Source organism: Mesoplodon densirostris, chromosome 11 (genome assembly GCF_025265405.1).
Source record: "Mesoplodon densirostris isolate mMesDen1 chromosome 11, mMesDen1 primary haplotype, whole genome shotgun sequence".
NCBI lineage: Eukaryota > Metazoa > Chordata > Mammalia > Artiodactyla > Ziphiidae > Mesoplodon > Mesoplodon densirostris.
The window spans coordinates 26,300,628-26,316,250 of NC_082671.1; the positions used below are offsets into that span (position 1 = coordinate 26,300,628).

Below are 15,623 nucleotides of genomic sequence, written 5' to 3' on the forward strand. Positions count from 1 at the left end.
AAACAAGTACTCTCACATACTGATAGCTTTGGAATATAAATGAAACTATTTGGGGAAGATGTTTGGCATTATCTATCAAAATTTTTTTCCAGTTTTACTAATATATAACATTGTATAAGATTAAGGTATAAACATATGGTTTGACAGACATATATATGTGAAATGATTACCACCATAAGTTTAGTTAACAACCACTACCTACCTCACCATTACAAATTTTTTTCCTTGTGATGAGAACTTATCAAAACATTAAATATACTCTAAAAGATAAATTTCATTTCTAGAAACTTTATATACATATACATATATTCACTCAAGTACATAAGGAATATATATATATATACATTCACACAAGGAATTAGATTCAAGAATTTTCACTGAGCATTGATATTAGAATCATGCAAGCAATCTAAATGCCCATCGATAAGTATCCGATTAAATAAATTATAGCTTATCCATAAAAGGTACCACTATATGTACTTAAGTGGGAAGATGTGCAAAAATAAGGTTAGGTTGGAAAAAGAAAGTTATAAAACAAATGTATAGAATGACCCCATTTGTATTAGGAAAAAAATAACATAAGCAAATATGGAAACATGTAGAAAATTATACACAAACAGAATATTTCTAGCAGGCTACACAAGAAATTTAACTCTGGTTATTACCACCAGTCAGTGGCACTAGGTATAGAGAATGATGAGGAGGTTTTTACTTTCACTTTATATCCTTTATATTCAAATTTGATCATATATTGCTTTTAAAATTTTTTAAATAGCTAATACAATTGTAAATGAAAACTAAAATGTATTTATGATTCAAAGTGCATTAAAGATTATATGACTTTCCTAAGATCTGATAAAATCTTTGAAAGTGTAAAGATTATATTATATACTATATTCTGCTAATATTTCATCCAAAGAAATGCCTAGAGAAATATATTAATCTATGAATAATATACAGTAGACAAAATAGACAAAGCATGATCTAATTTCTATGGACCACAATACTTTGTTTACTTATTACCTTTGCCACTCTTTTTGCTGTGGTGAAAGATCAAATATTGCCTGAAATAAAGGAAAACATAATCACTAGCACTGTCAATTTCTCTTGGCTCTTATATCATAATTTTTAAAAATTTTCTATAACCAAGGAACAAATTTATAATAACATTAAAAACAAGTATTCATAATTTACATTTAATCTTCCCTAAGTCAGACTAAAAAATTTAAAATTTTACTCAAAAGTAGTACAAAGAAATTTCACTAATTGCGAATATTTTTCTATTACAGTTATCTACATTTATAGGAATGGATACAATGCAATCTATCACATGTACAAAATGGTATTTTAAGACTTAAAATCATTTAAATGATGCCAGCATGAAACTTAAGTATTTAAAAGAGAAGAAGGAATGAAAAAGACATACAGCTTAAGTATAATATTCAAGCATCCAAAGCCCATATTCTTGCCAGGAAAATACCATGATAAAATCAAAAAGTTTTGAAATGACCTAACAATGTCACTATAATTCCCAAATGTATTAATCAAGAAAGAATAATTCAAGAAATTTTATCTAGGTACTATGTTCACCAATTCAAAGACAAACTTAGCTACTTTGTAGAATCAGAGGAAAAGAGGCAAGCTTCTCACAGTTTGTGGCAATATCCACAATTTAATTTTCCAACAAAAAGTCCACTTTTGATTTTTATAAAGGCAATTTATAACAAGGCATATTAATTCTACTTTCTAAATTATCAATATTATTAATGACCCCTCCATAATCATGCCCTAACCTACTACTCTCTCACTATAAATCCTTTCTCTTTAACCCCTCATTCCATCAGACAGTTCTACCTCTGTGCCTTTGGTTATTTAATTATATCAACCTGGAACCTTCCTCTCCTGTAACTGTGACCCTAATGTCAGTCTAAATTCTATATGCCACTTGCTCTAGGTTAATGATTACAGTGAAATTACTTTGATTACTCCTCCTGCTGAACTTGTCTATACCTTGCTTCCTAACCTTTTTCATAGCACAGCACACAAAGAAAGTGCTATAAAACACACCATGGCAAACAGATGAGGCTACATGCAACTGCTCCCCAGTTACCTTGTGAATAAAACTACTGACAGCAGGGACGATATGATTCTCCCTTTGACTTCCCCAAACTGCTCGGTATAGTGCTTAACACAGCAGGTAAAGAACTACTGAGTGGCCTACTTTGTGCTCGGCACTATGCTACTTAAATCATTATCTCACTTAACCTTCGTAACAACCTTGTGGGTTTGTTATTATTCTCTCCTTTTTATATATAAAAAAGAACTCAAAAGATTAAAAAATTTTTTCAAAAATCACAGATAATGAAGGTCAGTATATAAACCCCACTATGTCAGATTCCTCACTTTCTCACATCCCTAAAAGTAGTTATTTTCTTTAAATAAATAGTAGCTATCATAGCATATTGTGTGATCATGGTTTAGAAACCAGTAAAATTATTAGAATTAAGTTTTTAATATTCAGACTGCATATTGAAAGAATGAGTGAAAATTTAAAAACAAGTAAAAATTATCTCAAATAATTTTACATTAATAATAATTCTTAAATATTTTAATATAAATTAGGACAAGGGAATGAATACTTACCAGGAACACTGTTAAACGTTTTAAAAATTACTGATAAAAATATACAATTACATATTTTTAAGTTTCTAACTTTCTGGCTAAGACATGACTTTTAGTTCATGACAGTTAAATTAAAATAAAACTTTCCTCTTCCACAAATGATTGAAAGAAATGGCAGAAACTGTTACAATGGAATAATCAAAGATCCTGCCACAATTACATAATTCTAACATATTCATCAGTGCCTAATACCTGCAATGCATTATGCTTTATATTTTGTGAGCTATAATGAAGAAAAAAATAAAGTAATTGCTTTTCAGGAGCTTAGAATCTAGCTGAGGAGACAAGCTGTCTAGAAAAAATATTTATTAAAAAAATCAGACTTAATAAATGTGAAGAAAGTGGGAGTGACAGACACTCAGTGTGGAGCGAATGCTAGAAAAACAGCATAAATAAATTTTAGAGGATAAGTTCAAGATGATTATCTCCTCAAATTCTCACAATGTCCAAAGAAACAGAAAAATGAGGACACAAACTGTATCATTATTTTAAATCATTTTAAATAACATCCATATGTTGGAAATTATCAAAAACTTATGCAAGACAGCATACAAGGGAGACTAAATTGAGAAAAGAGCCCAACACATAATTTATTTCATGGGACAGGAAAATCCATGTAAGCAGTAAATCCCCAATTCAGAGTAACAGAGGAAAACAGGTGATAAAAGATAACAAGACACTTGAGGAAGAGACAGTCACCATCCTAAGAAGACTTCTAGCAGTTCAATCGAGTGCCAGAGACCACATCACAAAGGGCATTCCACAGCATTATTATTCCCAGCTTACATGTGACCTGGACTGTATCCTGAATTTAGCAAAAATACTGCTACAGCTGGCTGCTAATGAGGACAGTCACACCAGTTAAAGGAAAAAGGAATTACCCTAGCTAAATTTAACCTGTCAAAACAAATACGGAAAAGGAAATTTGGGGTGCCCTGGTGAACCACTCTGCCATCCTGAACCCAATGTGACTTCCTCCTTTCTTTTCAAAAGCATCTGAAGTTCTAATTTTGCTTAGAAGAAACACAGTATACCTAAACTATATATCCTTCTCCTTTCATTTACGTCTGGAAAAAAAAAAGTGGGGGCGGGGAGGGAAAGGGAACCGACATAACTCAACAGCCTATCTCAACTCTCAGTCAGTTAACTGGCCATTTATTTTCCCATCCTAAAGATGAACAAGAAAATAGATAGCTAGATAGACAAAAAGATTCATTAATTTGAAAGAAGTGGTAAATCTGAGGTCCGAGGGCTAATTTTCCTCTGTGATACCATTTCTAAAAAGAAGAAGAAAAGTCAAGTTTTTCTAATTATTTCTCAATGAGATTTAACATCATGAAGACAGAAGAAAACCGAGTGATCTACAATATATCAGAGGTGGAAAATATAATCACTGAATTTTAAAACATAATGAAGGCATTGAAAAAAAAAAGGTTGATCCTGCTGGATCAAGGTCATCTCCCAGAACTCACAGGCAAAGTTCAAAATATGCATCTTATGCAAGAATTGATAAAAATATTGAGAAGCACTCCATGAATTTCAACATCACTTGATAAGAATTTTAAAAAACAGAGGTAAAACCATAACTCTGAACATCATTAAAGCAAACAAACAAGCAAAAAACACTTAAAACTTCAGATCATTAATATCATCAAAAGCCAAAAATAACTAAAGGGGATCCACACTTGGATATACAGGATAAATATTTGAATTTCAAAAGTAAAAGAAAAAAGCATATAAGTAGATAAATATGTTACCTACAAAGAAAAAAAAATTGTGCCAGAAGGCAATAAAGGAATGTCTATAAAGTTTTGAGTATAAAACACCATAAAGCAAGAATTCTATCCTCAGCCAACCTTACATGTATTAAGAACAGAATGACATAGGCAGTCTGTCATAAAACATAACCCACATATTCTTGCTGATAAAGAAGTCACAAAAAGTCCCTCACAAAACGGTAAACAAAAAATAAAGAAACTAAGAAGGGTAGAAAGTAAAAGCAATAAAACATAAAGTTGAATAATTATTCCTAAAATAGTATGAAATAGAATGCAAATGTTAGTGTCTGATAATAATCATCTAGATCTAAATTTCCAGATAACAGTTTAACATGCAATAACATGGTACCCGAATTTGTAAGGTTCCTAACCTCATTTAAAATTACTGATATCAATTTTTTGAGTGGCAATACAGGAGTTAGGAAGTAGGGTGGATCAGAGTGGCAGTAACAAAAGTTACTTTTTCTTTAGAAAATTTTATTTAAAAAGTGTGTATCAAAAGGCATAAATATATTTTGTTCATGTAAACTAAAAATAATTTGGTAATCAAAACTGACCTAAGAGCTTCCTTTTTTTCTCCTCCACACATTCAGTTACTTCTAATCCTCCTCCATCACCTTTAGCCTTCACTTTGCAATTTTGTTTAAAGAGGGTTCACAACTGTCAATGGTAAACAAAACAACTCAAGAACGCATGGGTAGGGCTTCCCTGGTGGCGCAGTGGTTCAGAGTCTGCCTGCCAATGCAGGGGACGCGGGTTTGAGCCTTGGTCTGGGAAGATCCCACATGCCGCGGAGCAACTAGGTCCGTGAGCCACAACTACTGAGCCTGCACGTCTGGACCCTGTGCTCTGCAACAAGAGAGGCCGCGATAGTGACAGGCCGGCGCACCGCGATGAAGAGTGGCCCCCGCTTGCCACAACTAGAGAAAGCCCTCGCACAGAAATGAAGACCCAACACGACCAAAAATAGATAAATAAATATTAAAAAAAAAAAAAGAGTGCATGGGTAAACATAAGTACCACAATGCCAACAGAGCAGTCAGCAAGGCAGAGTAGCTGGGAGTTCCATGCTTTGTTCTCTAAAGCTTCTTTAGGGCTAGCTCTGATCATGACCTGTTATCACCTACCCCTGTAATGTGATACCTGCCCCTGTAAAGTGATGGTGTTTTCTGACAAATTAGTTTTATTACACACCAACTTGTGCTATGAAAACAATAATAGAATGTCAGTATTTCATTAGGTCTGGGAAATGGAGGTGTGAAGGAGAGAGGAAGAACTAAATGCATATGAAATTTCTCCTCTTAGATAATGCTTCATTCTTGATTACAAGAGAAATTTATCTCAAACATTTTTAAGAACTTAAATTTGGTAAAAGAAGAATACAAATAAGACATAGAATTTCCAAATCATTAGAAGAAAAGAAGAAAATTTCATCACTATAGCAACTGTATAAAAGAGAAAAGGAAACAGTTAGGAAGCATTAACAAAAAATATAAAATAAGTATAAGATTATAGAGGCTTATCCAGAATGCTAACAAGGCTTTGGTATTAGATATGATTTGGTAATTATATTTATATAATTTGGTAATTAGATATAATTTTTTCTTCCCCCTAAATGTTTACAAAGAATATGGAATACTTCTGTTTATTTGTTTTTTGTTTTATTTATTTTTTATTGAAGTATAGCTGATTTACAACGTTGTATACTACTTTTGAATTAAGAAAATATATTTTTAAAAAACTAGCTCAGACAAAATTAAAAGCAAATATCAAAACTATCTTCAAGGGAACAATTCCTCAAAGCATACTATTTAAAAGAACATGTAAATCAAACTTACTGGTTCATAAACTAGACCATCTGCAGATGCAACCATTGTTTCTGCTAAATCCAATACATCTGCTCCAATATCTGCATAAAAAAGAATTAGAAGTTTTATATTCTATGCTGAGAATCAAACTATATCCACTAACCACTAACATAAGAAAAAATAAATGGAAAAGGAAAAGAGATTTAAGGTTGTTCTTAGACGAAATCTTTTAGAAATTAATTTCCTTAACTGGGTAAAATGACTTCACACTTTAAAAAATTTTGTCTGAACTACTGAATTCTTGGTCTCTACTTTTCAAGCAGTAATTTAAGACACAATTTAAGATGAAAAAGCATCCCTATTTTTGAGAACTATACTGATTCAAACATTATCTATCTAGCATATTAACATTTTTCCACTTCTACCAGTATAATTAAGTGAAGCCAGGGAAGAAAACAGAAAAGGGTAACATCACCATTAACTCAAGAGATTTGGATCTGCATTTTAATATGCAGAAGTAAAAGTAAAGGGTAGTAAATTGAAACTGTGAAACAGGATATGTTTCTGGAATGTGGGTGTAAAAACCAGTAGGCCAAACAAGAAAGAAATAAAGGATATACCTAAACTAGAACTTCAATTTATAAAAATTTCCTCCAATTTTCTTTCATTTTAATTATACTAATGTGAAAGGTAAATCTCTTTATGGAGAAGAAATTTAAAGAATACAAGCTGGGGAGAAAAACAATTTGTATTCTTAAATTAAGATATCATAAAGGAAAAATAAAGTTAAAACAACCAGCGGCTTTTACTTTTTACTAGCAACTGTTTAAACCATAATCTATATATGCAATCATCAGGTTAAACATGTACTTACACTGACACTTCATGGCAACAGTAATATCTATATTGATTCTCAATTTGCTAAAAGACAAAAAGGAAACATTAGAACCTACCAATTGATCAACAAAACATGAGCAATATAGATCAACTGATCTATGAAAAACTTGGACTTCATACAGAATAAAATATGTCAATTAGAACTTGGATAGCATCATATGGGCAAAACAAAGGTACTTTAAAAGTAAAAGTTCTATTTTGTAATTATTCCAAAAGCCTTTCTGATTTCACAAGTTTTTAACACAGTATCCTTCATTTTAATGGCAATTCTACAATTAGTAAGTCCAAGCAACTCAGAAAAAAGTATTAACCTCTGTTTGCATAAACCTTACATAGACTATGCCATTAAACAATACAAAACTTTCAAAATCTAAAGTTAGGAATTGAAAGCCTTTCTCTCCTATTTACCAAATAAATACCATACATCAGGCATTGTACCTGACGTCCTACAAACACTATCCTCTTTATTCTTTACCATGGACCTATAAAGTAGATAGCTTAAGTTCTACAAATAAGCCAATGGTGTTTACGGCAGTTTAAATAAATGCCTGGCTTAAGACCACAAAACTACTGAAGTGGCATATTGGAAACTAGGTCTGTGTGACTCAAGATAAATGTACCCAAATTACCAGAAAAAAAAAAAAAAAAAAAGATTCTTAAAGCTTTCATGGCCTTTTAAAAAGGCTCAACCAATGCCTTATTTTCAAGTGATTAGTTCAAATAAAATTAATTTTCAAATATCAGAATCAGCACCATGAATAACAGAATGAGTACAATCACGATCAGTCCTGTCCTGTGTTTCCTATCAAAACTTTCTTCACTCTAATAATTTTCATCTGGTTTCAACAGGGAGTACAGATTTTTAGAACTTCACAGAGTCTTAAAGTAGTTTAGAGTTCGAACTGTGTTCCAAATAACCCTGGGGTTTAGGCTCAGGAGATTTTATAGGAAGAGGGTGAGGTCAAGCAGACAGGCTTCTGGGCATCCCCACTACACTTATGTGGTGAACTAGATGACTTCATTTAGAAAGAATAAAAATTATTTCATTGGTGCTAAAAAAAAACCAAAATAAGAAAAACAACAAATTCCTTAAAAACTAATGGCATTAAGAATAACACTGATGTTATAGATCAAGAAAATGAGGCCCAAAAGAAGTCAGTTGTATGACTTGCCCAAGGTTACACAGCAACTATTACAAATGTTGACTGACTGAATTCTCACTGACCTGAAGAGGAAAGTACTATAATTATTATCCCCATTTTACAGAAAAGGAAACTGAAGCACATGCAGAAATAGATTTAGTAAGTTCCCTAAAGTCACATACCTAGTAAATGGCAGAGCTGGGATTGAAATTGAGAAGTAAATGTTTCCTGCTATCTAGTACAATCTAAGTATTATAAACCTGTTATCTTCAATCAATTAAAAAATCCAAATAATACAAATAAAGTATATTTTGTCTCCTAATTAAGGTACTAATATTTTCAAAGGTTTAAAAGTGATGCTGTTTACCTTAAAATATAGTTTATACACAATTTACAACAATCAAGCTATAAGCATAAACAATGTAACCTTAGACAATTTATTTTCCAGTTCACACAGATCAGTAAGGTATTTCAAAATCTAAAGAGTAAACAATTTCAAAACATCAAACAATTTCTGTCATTTCAACATCTAAGGAAAAACATATTCTCCTAACCTTTTTAAACAAATGCATATTCAATCAGAGAACCTTTCTCTTAGAATTTAACCAGTATTCAAATTATTCAAAAATGTTTTACCTAATGCATACAATTAATGAGGATTTTTCAGTACTATTTCTTCAAAATTAAAATAAACCAAGTATAAAAGGTTAGACTCTTTTTTTAAATATGTTATCTTCAGAGCAATTTAAATCTAAAGGTATTTCAAAAAAAAAGTTACCTAGAAAAATCCTTGTCTACTTCATATTCATACTTCATCCATGTATCTTGATATACTGAAAATTCCATTATAGTTAATAAAGCCATAGTGGTAAATGCTATTAGAGAAACTGAGAAACCAACAAAAAAAGAAAGAATTAAAACAATTTTTAAAAGGTAAACAGCAGAAAACCATTTTAAGTAAGATTAAAATTAGCAAAGAATACCCTAATATGATTGCCACGTGAATGAATACAATAAAAGGTTTTTCTTAAAATAGTCATCATAAATTTTTTTCTAAAACAGCTCAAAAATGAAGATTTAATGAACACAAACATGAACACAAACGTTTGCACTATTGAGAAAGCATTTTATTTCTTCAATACAAAGGACATTTCCCACTAAATAGATTTGTCAAAATTCTACAAATACATAAAACTTTTACCTTGTTATATATAGCAGTGTCACAGATAAGATAAATGATGAAAGTAAGCATAAGTTTCACAACACAAATTTGATAGTCCCCTCATAATTAAAAATGTATCCATGCCTATAGTCCAATTAAAAAAAAAACTAGCTTAATTTCTTAGATCCTAAGAAGCCACAACAATCTGTGTCAGAAACTCAAATAACATCTCCAAATCTCTAATAAAACTTTCTACTTTGAAAGCTCCTAAGTATTTCACTTCATTTATAAAAGTAAAAGATCTAACGAAAAGAAAAAGCACTATCATATACTATGACAAACTACACTTAAAATGGATTGTGCATCAAGAACTTGTACTATTTTCATTAACAAAAGTTAATCACAAGAGATTAGAAATAGCAAGCAATTTATTATACATTTTATTAAATGAAATGTCAATCTTATGGGAAGTATATTGTCTTATCAGCTCTTCATGGGGAAAGAAATAATAGTAAATACTGTTATAGTTGCATATTTTTCTGATATATTTCATTATTTATTTATTTAACAAATACTACTATCTGTACCAGGCACTGCTCTGAGCATTTTATAAATATTAATTTATTTAATTGCTTCTGCAACTCTACCTGGCAAATACTGATATCATCCCCATTTCATGGAAGAAGAAACTAAAGCATAGACAGATTAACTTCCTCAAGATCAAGTAGTTAGGAAGGGGCAGAGGTGGAATTTAAATCCAGACAGTCTGATTCCAAAGTCTAAGCTCTTAACTATTACCCTATGCTGCCTCTCTTCAGTAATGTGAAATTTAAGAATTTTTATTATAATGTCTAAATTGACTTATTCTTAACCAAAACAGACTGAGGCAGTTTCAACATCATTAAACAACTTCAATTCTATTTACATATAATAATCTTGTTAATATACGTATACATAACTCAAGAGCACCAAAGCAGTAAAACTGGATTAATTTGTTCAGTAATGTTTTAATAAACACTGCTAAATGCATAGACTGCACTGGGTTGGATGCCAAAAAGAATATATATAAGAATAAAATTAAGGCAAACAGTGTGGCATGAGGACAGACCAACTATAAAGTCACTGCACAGTTCACTGATGAGTTCTTCCTCATGGCTACATTGCTGTATGCTCTTGATTGATAACTTAGAAGCTGCACTTACTGAAGGAGTTTTAATTTGAACTGATACTCACCTGTACCCCCACTGGCTGAAGTCTCTACATAGCTGTCAGGGACTTTCGGAAAGGCATCCAACTCTTTCACCAAACTTAAGGTTTTCTTCCGATTCAGTCGCCTCATCTTCAGGAAAACCTTCTTCTTCTTTCATATAGTCATGCTAAGGAATAAAAAATGAATAAATGAATCCTCCAAGAAGATTAAAAGGTTTATTTTTAGATAACTGAAAAATGTCCTTGCAACAACATAACATTCTTATTCCTCCTTGAGAAAAAAAAAAAGCTTAACACTTATCCATACCTCTTTTTTCTCCACTTCCACCCTGACAAAAAGTACTATGACAGGCAATTTACACACACAAACATTAAATAGCCAAAAAAAGCGAAAATCAATTCAATCACATTTGTAATATTTGAATATACAAATTAAAATAAGAAATAGTTTTTCTCCTATGAAATTAACAAAACATATAAAAATAATACATTCCCATTAATGGATGACAATGAAGTAAAGCAGACATGCTCATATACCGCTAACAAGAACATAAATATTCACCACTCTTCTTCTAAGTAAATTCCTTTTTTAGGAATGTATCCAAAGGAAAATATCTGTGTTGTGCACAAAAATTTGATGAGGGTATTTCTTGTATGGCTATTTTTAAATATTGAAGATAGGAACGAACTCCTCGTATCCAATATACAAATTACAGTGAATTCAAAGTTCTAAATCTATGTAAACACTGAAAATCTTATAAAAGAAAACATTTAATGATGTAAGAAAATACTCATAATACATTAAGCAAAGTCCAGAAGGCCGTATTCCAGTTTTATGGGAGACAGGGAAAAAGATATATGGGAAACAAACTGAAAGCCTATACACAAAATGTTATAAGTAGATCATGGGAGGATTTTGTCTTCTTTACAAAATTTTGGACTTTCCAAATTATCTGCTTTTATAATAAAAATATTATTTAAAAATTGACTGCTTGCTATTCTTTTTGATCAATATGCCAACTACATCTAAAATATGCTATCCATAAAAATAACTGAAATCTCAAATATTTATATAATTTTATATGACTGATTTATATAAATAATATTATAGGTGATACTACAAGCATTACCAGAAATCAAAGTTGTATTGATAAAATCAACACATAATAGAATAAGTTAAATGGTTGCAAAAGTCACTAAAAGAATGTCTCTAGAAGAAAGCAGAAAGACTTGTCTGAAATCTAAGTAGGATTAATACAGAAAGAACAGACCACAGAAAGAGCATTCATGGAGAAAAAGGAGACTCAGGGAAGTAAAAACTGGCAGTAATCATGAACACTGTCCAAAAGAGAGCAGGCCCTAACCAGGGGCACTACTAATCAGTCCATGAAGGAGCCACTGCCCTAAAATGAAGCTAAATGCATTAATGGGTTGATTTCATTTGCCATTATAAACACCCAACTAACTCCCCTTGCTGATTCCATGCTCAAAAGTGGCCTTCAGAATATAATTTTGCTTTTCATGTATATGGTTTTCCTAAGGAAAAAAAGAACATGTAGACAAGAGATGACAGTGTTTGATCCCCATGACAGTTATAAAACTGCTCTTCTCATCTGTAAATTAAGCTTCTGAGTGTTTATTAAGCATAAGCCATACTCCTCAAGTTTGTTCAACTCAGTAATCAAATTTATTTTCTGTACCTGCTTAGCAGTAACAGCACCAAGACTGATCCTTCTTCCATCTTTCAATTTATACTCATTCTTTCCTACAGGAGCTAAATAATAAATATGTTCAAGCCACTTATCTTTAAGACAAAACTCTCCACTTAAGCTCAAGTCCAACTCCAACTACTGTATAGATCTCCAGCTGCATACCTACAGCAAAACTTAAAGGTATGAGTTGTCCGTATTCATATACTGAGACTACTTCCTCTCCTCTCAACTAAATTTGCTCTCAGCAAGGTCACAAACAACTTGCTTAGTACCAAATCCAATGGACACTTTTTAGCCCTTAATCAATTTTGCTTCTGAGAAAATATATTTTCTCACTTATTCATCACTTCTTTTTCTCCTTGAAACAGTCTCTTACCCTGGCTTAGGTAATACTATACTCCTGATTTTTGTTTTACCTCTAAGACCTTCTTTGGCTTATTTTGCAGATTCTTCTTCCTCTCAGAGGGCTCTAGGCCCTCCTCCCAACCTCCACACTTCCTCCAAGTGATCTCCCATCCCTTCCATTTCTATCTACATGTTGATTCCTCTCAAATCTTTATTCACAGTCCAAATCTTTCTGCAGACATGTAAATCCTTTTGCCTTCTATTACATTTTCATTAGGGCATTCCAGAGACAATTCAGACTAAACAAGTCTAAAAGTAAATACTTCACCCTACCAAACCTGTTTCTCCTCCTGTGTCCCTATATCCGTTAATGATGACACATGCACCCAAATGCACAAGCTAGAAACATAAGTTGCATCCTTAGACTTAAACTCTTCCTAAATTTCTCTCAAATCTGTCATTTCTTTTCCAGGCCCATTGAGAAGTTCCTTACTAGGAGCCTAGTCTCAGCTGCCATAATCTATCTCTGCATTGCTTCAATCTTCAATCTTTCAATTCACTCTCCACACTACAATCAATATTTTTAATACATAAAACTGATCATATAAATTTTATTTTAAAATATTTTTATAGGTTCCCATTACATTTAAAGAGTTTGGACCCTATCCTAACATGGTTTACAAAGCACTCAAAACACAGGCCCTGCTTACCTCTCTTCAAAACCCAATCCCTCAGTCTTAGTTCCAACCATACTAAATCATTTTCTATTCCTTAAACATGCTACTCTCTCTACTATAAATATCCTTCCCCCACTCCCCCACCTCTACATTTGGCTAACTCCTATTTACTCTTCAAGTCTCAGTCTAAATCTCTCAGGGGAAAAAACAAACTTCTATGACCTCAAACATATGAGTTATAGCATGGGCTCCTACAACACTGTGCCTTTATCACACTATTTATACTTGCTTGTCTAATTTTGTTTTCTCCATTGTAATTTTAGGGCAGGAACCACGTCTAACTTAATCTTTGTATCTCCAATGCACAGCAGGTTACTTGAAAAATATTTACGGAAGGAAGGAAAGAAGGAAGGTGGGAAATTTCCCCAGAAAAACTCACGGTAGCACAGCTTTCCAATCAAAAGAGTCATACTTAGATAAGTAAATATGTAAAAATATAAGATCTACAAGAAGAATTTTTGTTTTGCTCACTACAGTATATCCCTAGCACCTACAACAGTGGTTGGCACATTTGTTGAGCAAATGAATAAAACTGTGAATTTTACTTTCTAAACTTTCTATATTGTAATGAGCTCTATAAATGCTTTCTTGTAAATTACATGTAAGTATAAAGATATGACAAGCAACTAGTTTTACCAACCCTCTAACACTTCATATAACCTATCCAGCACTTCTCCCTTAATCTACCTAGTGTACTCACTTGGCTTGTACTCACTTAGCTATCTCCCAGCCTCTGGCTTCTTCCATTCCTAGTTTTCATGATTCCAGGGCCTGACCCCAAGGGCATGCATAGGGCACTCTCACTGCCTTGCCCCCATCCCGGGATAGAAAGGTGGACAACAGCAGGCTGTGTCTCACCTTCTGCTAAGACAGCTCTATTCTACAATGGAGCACCTTGCCACTCTGCTGCTGCTCCGGTCCCAGTCCTGTTAGCTCAGCATTAACCTACATCCAGGAAATTCGTTCCACCTCGAATACTTGCCAATCTACTCTACAGAGCCACTGTTCTGCTATGAACAAGTCATCCAATAACTTCCAGTTTTTCTAAAAGCAATCCTTCTACCTGCTCGTTATGAAACATGACATTCTCCTGGTGGTAATTATCTTTGAATCATACTTCATTTCTGAGACTCACAGGTAAAGAAGTAGCATGTTTTAACATATCTCAACCATCTCTTCCCTTTTCAAGTCTATCTTCTAATAATAATAATAAACACACATACTACATAGAATTATAGCTAACTTTCATACTATGTGCTAGGTATTATTTGAAGCACTTTATATATTAAATTCATTTAATCATCTAAAGGACTCTACAAAGCAAATACTATTTTTATTCTCACTTATAGATAAGGAAACTGAGGCACAGAACAGTGAAGTATTTTCTTTTTTAAAAAAATATTTATTTATTTGGTTGCACCGGGTCTTAGTTGTGGCTCCTGTACTCCTTAGTTGCGGCTCACGGGCTCCTTGGCATGCAAACTCTTAGTTGCTGCATGCATGTGGGATCTAGTTCCCTGACCAGAGATTGAACCCGGGCCCCCTGCATTGGGAATGCGGAGTCTTATCCACTGTGCCACCAGAGAAGTCCCCCGTCAAGTATTTTCAAGGCCCACACAGCAGGCGGTAGAAACTGGATTCACTGCCAAGCAGCTTGGCTCCAGAGTCCATGTTCCAACCCACAGTGTACACTGACTCACGTCAGCACTTGATTCATCTTCCATTAACACCTGGATATATTTAGAATTTCCTTAATGACTTCAGCACCTGGATCATTCACTGTACTTCTCTTCTTCCCCATTCCATCACCACCCTATGACACTCATTCTTGGGCACTCATTCAAAATGATAATCCTTTTACCATGTAAGCCTAACAGATATTCTCCAGTGACTTCCATCTTAATTCTATACAAAGCCACACGTGAACAAGGTCATGCTTTGGCTCCTCTTGACTTTTAAAACTGTTCCACCTCTAACATCCAAATCACCAATTTTCCTCTCTGAGCAGAAACAATTATCCTTCCAGCTCTTTAATTTCCTCACTAGGGAAGAATCTACTCTTCATTTTCCCTGTGTTCTCAATCCCTTGGATTCCTCCCAGTTATTCAGTTCCACTGCTCCCATTCCCACTCTATTTGCCTCTCCATCCAG

At 33.0% G+C, this 15,623-nt stretch overlaps 1 protein-coding gene across 1 annotated transcript in view; it reads right to left on the bottom strand.

Moving 5' to 3' along the window:
* Positions 1 to 15,623, bottom strand: part of ERGIC2 (ERGIC and golgi 2) — a 37,814-nt gene that overhangs the window by 17,236 nt on the left and 4,955 nt on the right. The window contains exons 2-6 of the mRNA XM_060113380.1: positions 10,703 to 10,845; positions 9,086 to 9,194; positions 7,143 to 7,189; positions 6,299 to 6,369; positions 1,024 to 1,064 (exon numbers count right to left, since the gene is read on the bottom strand). Of these exons, the coding sequence (XP_059969363.1) occupies positions 1,024 to 1,064; positions 6,299 to 6,369; positions 7,143 to 7,189; positions 9,086 to 9,194; positions 10,703 to 10,808 (374 nt within the window). The 5' untranslated portion in view covers positions 10,809 to 10,845. The remainder of the gene's footprint in view (positions 1 to 1,023; positions 1,065 to 6,298; positions 6,370 to 7,142; positions 7,190 to 9,085; positions 9,195 to 10,702; positions 10,846 to 15,623) is intronic.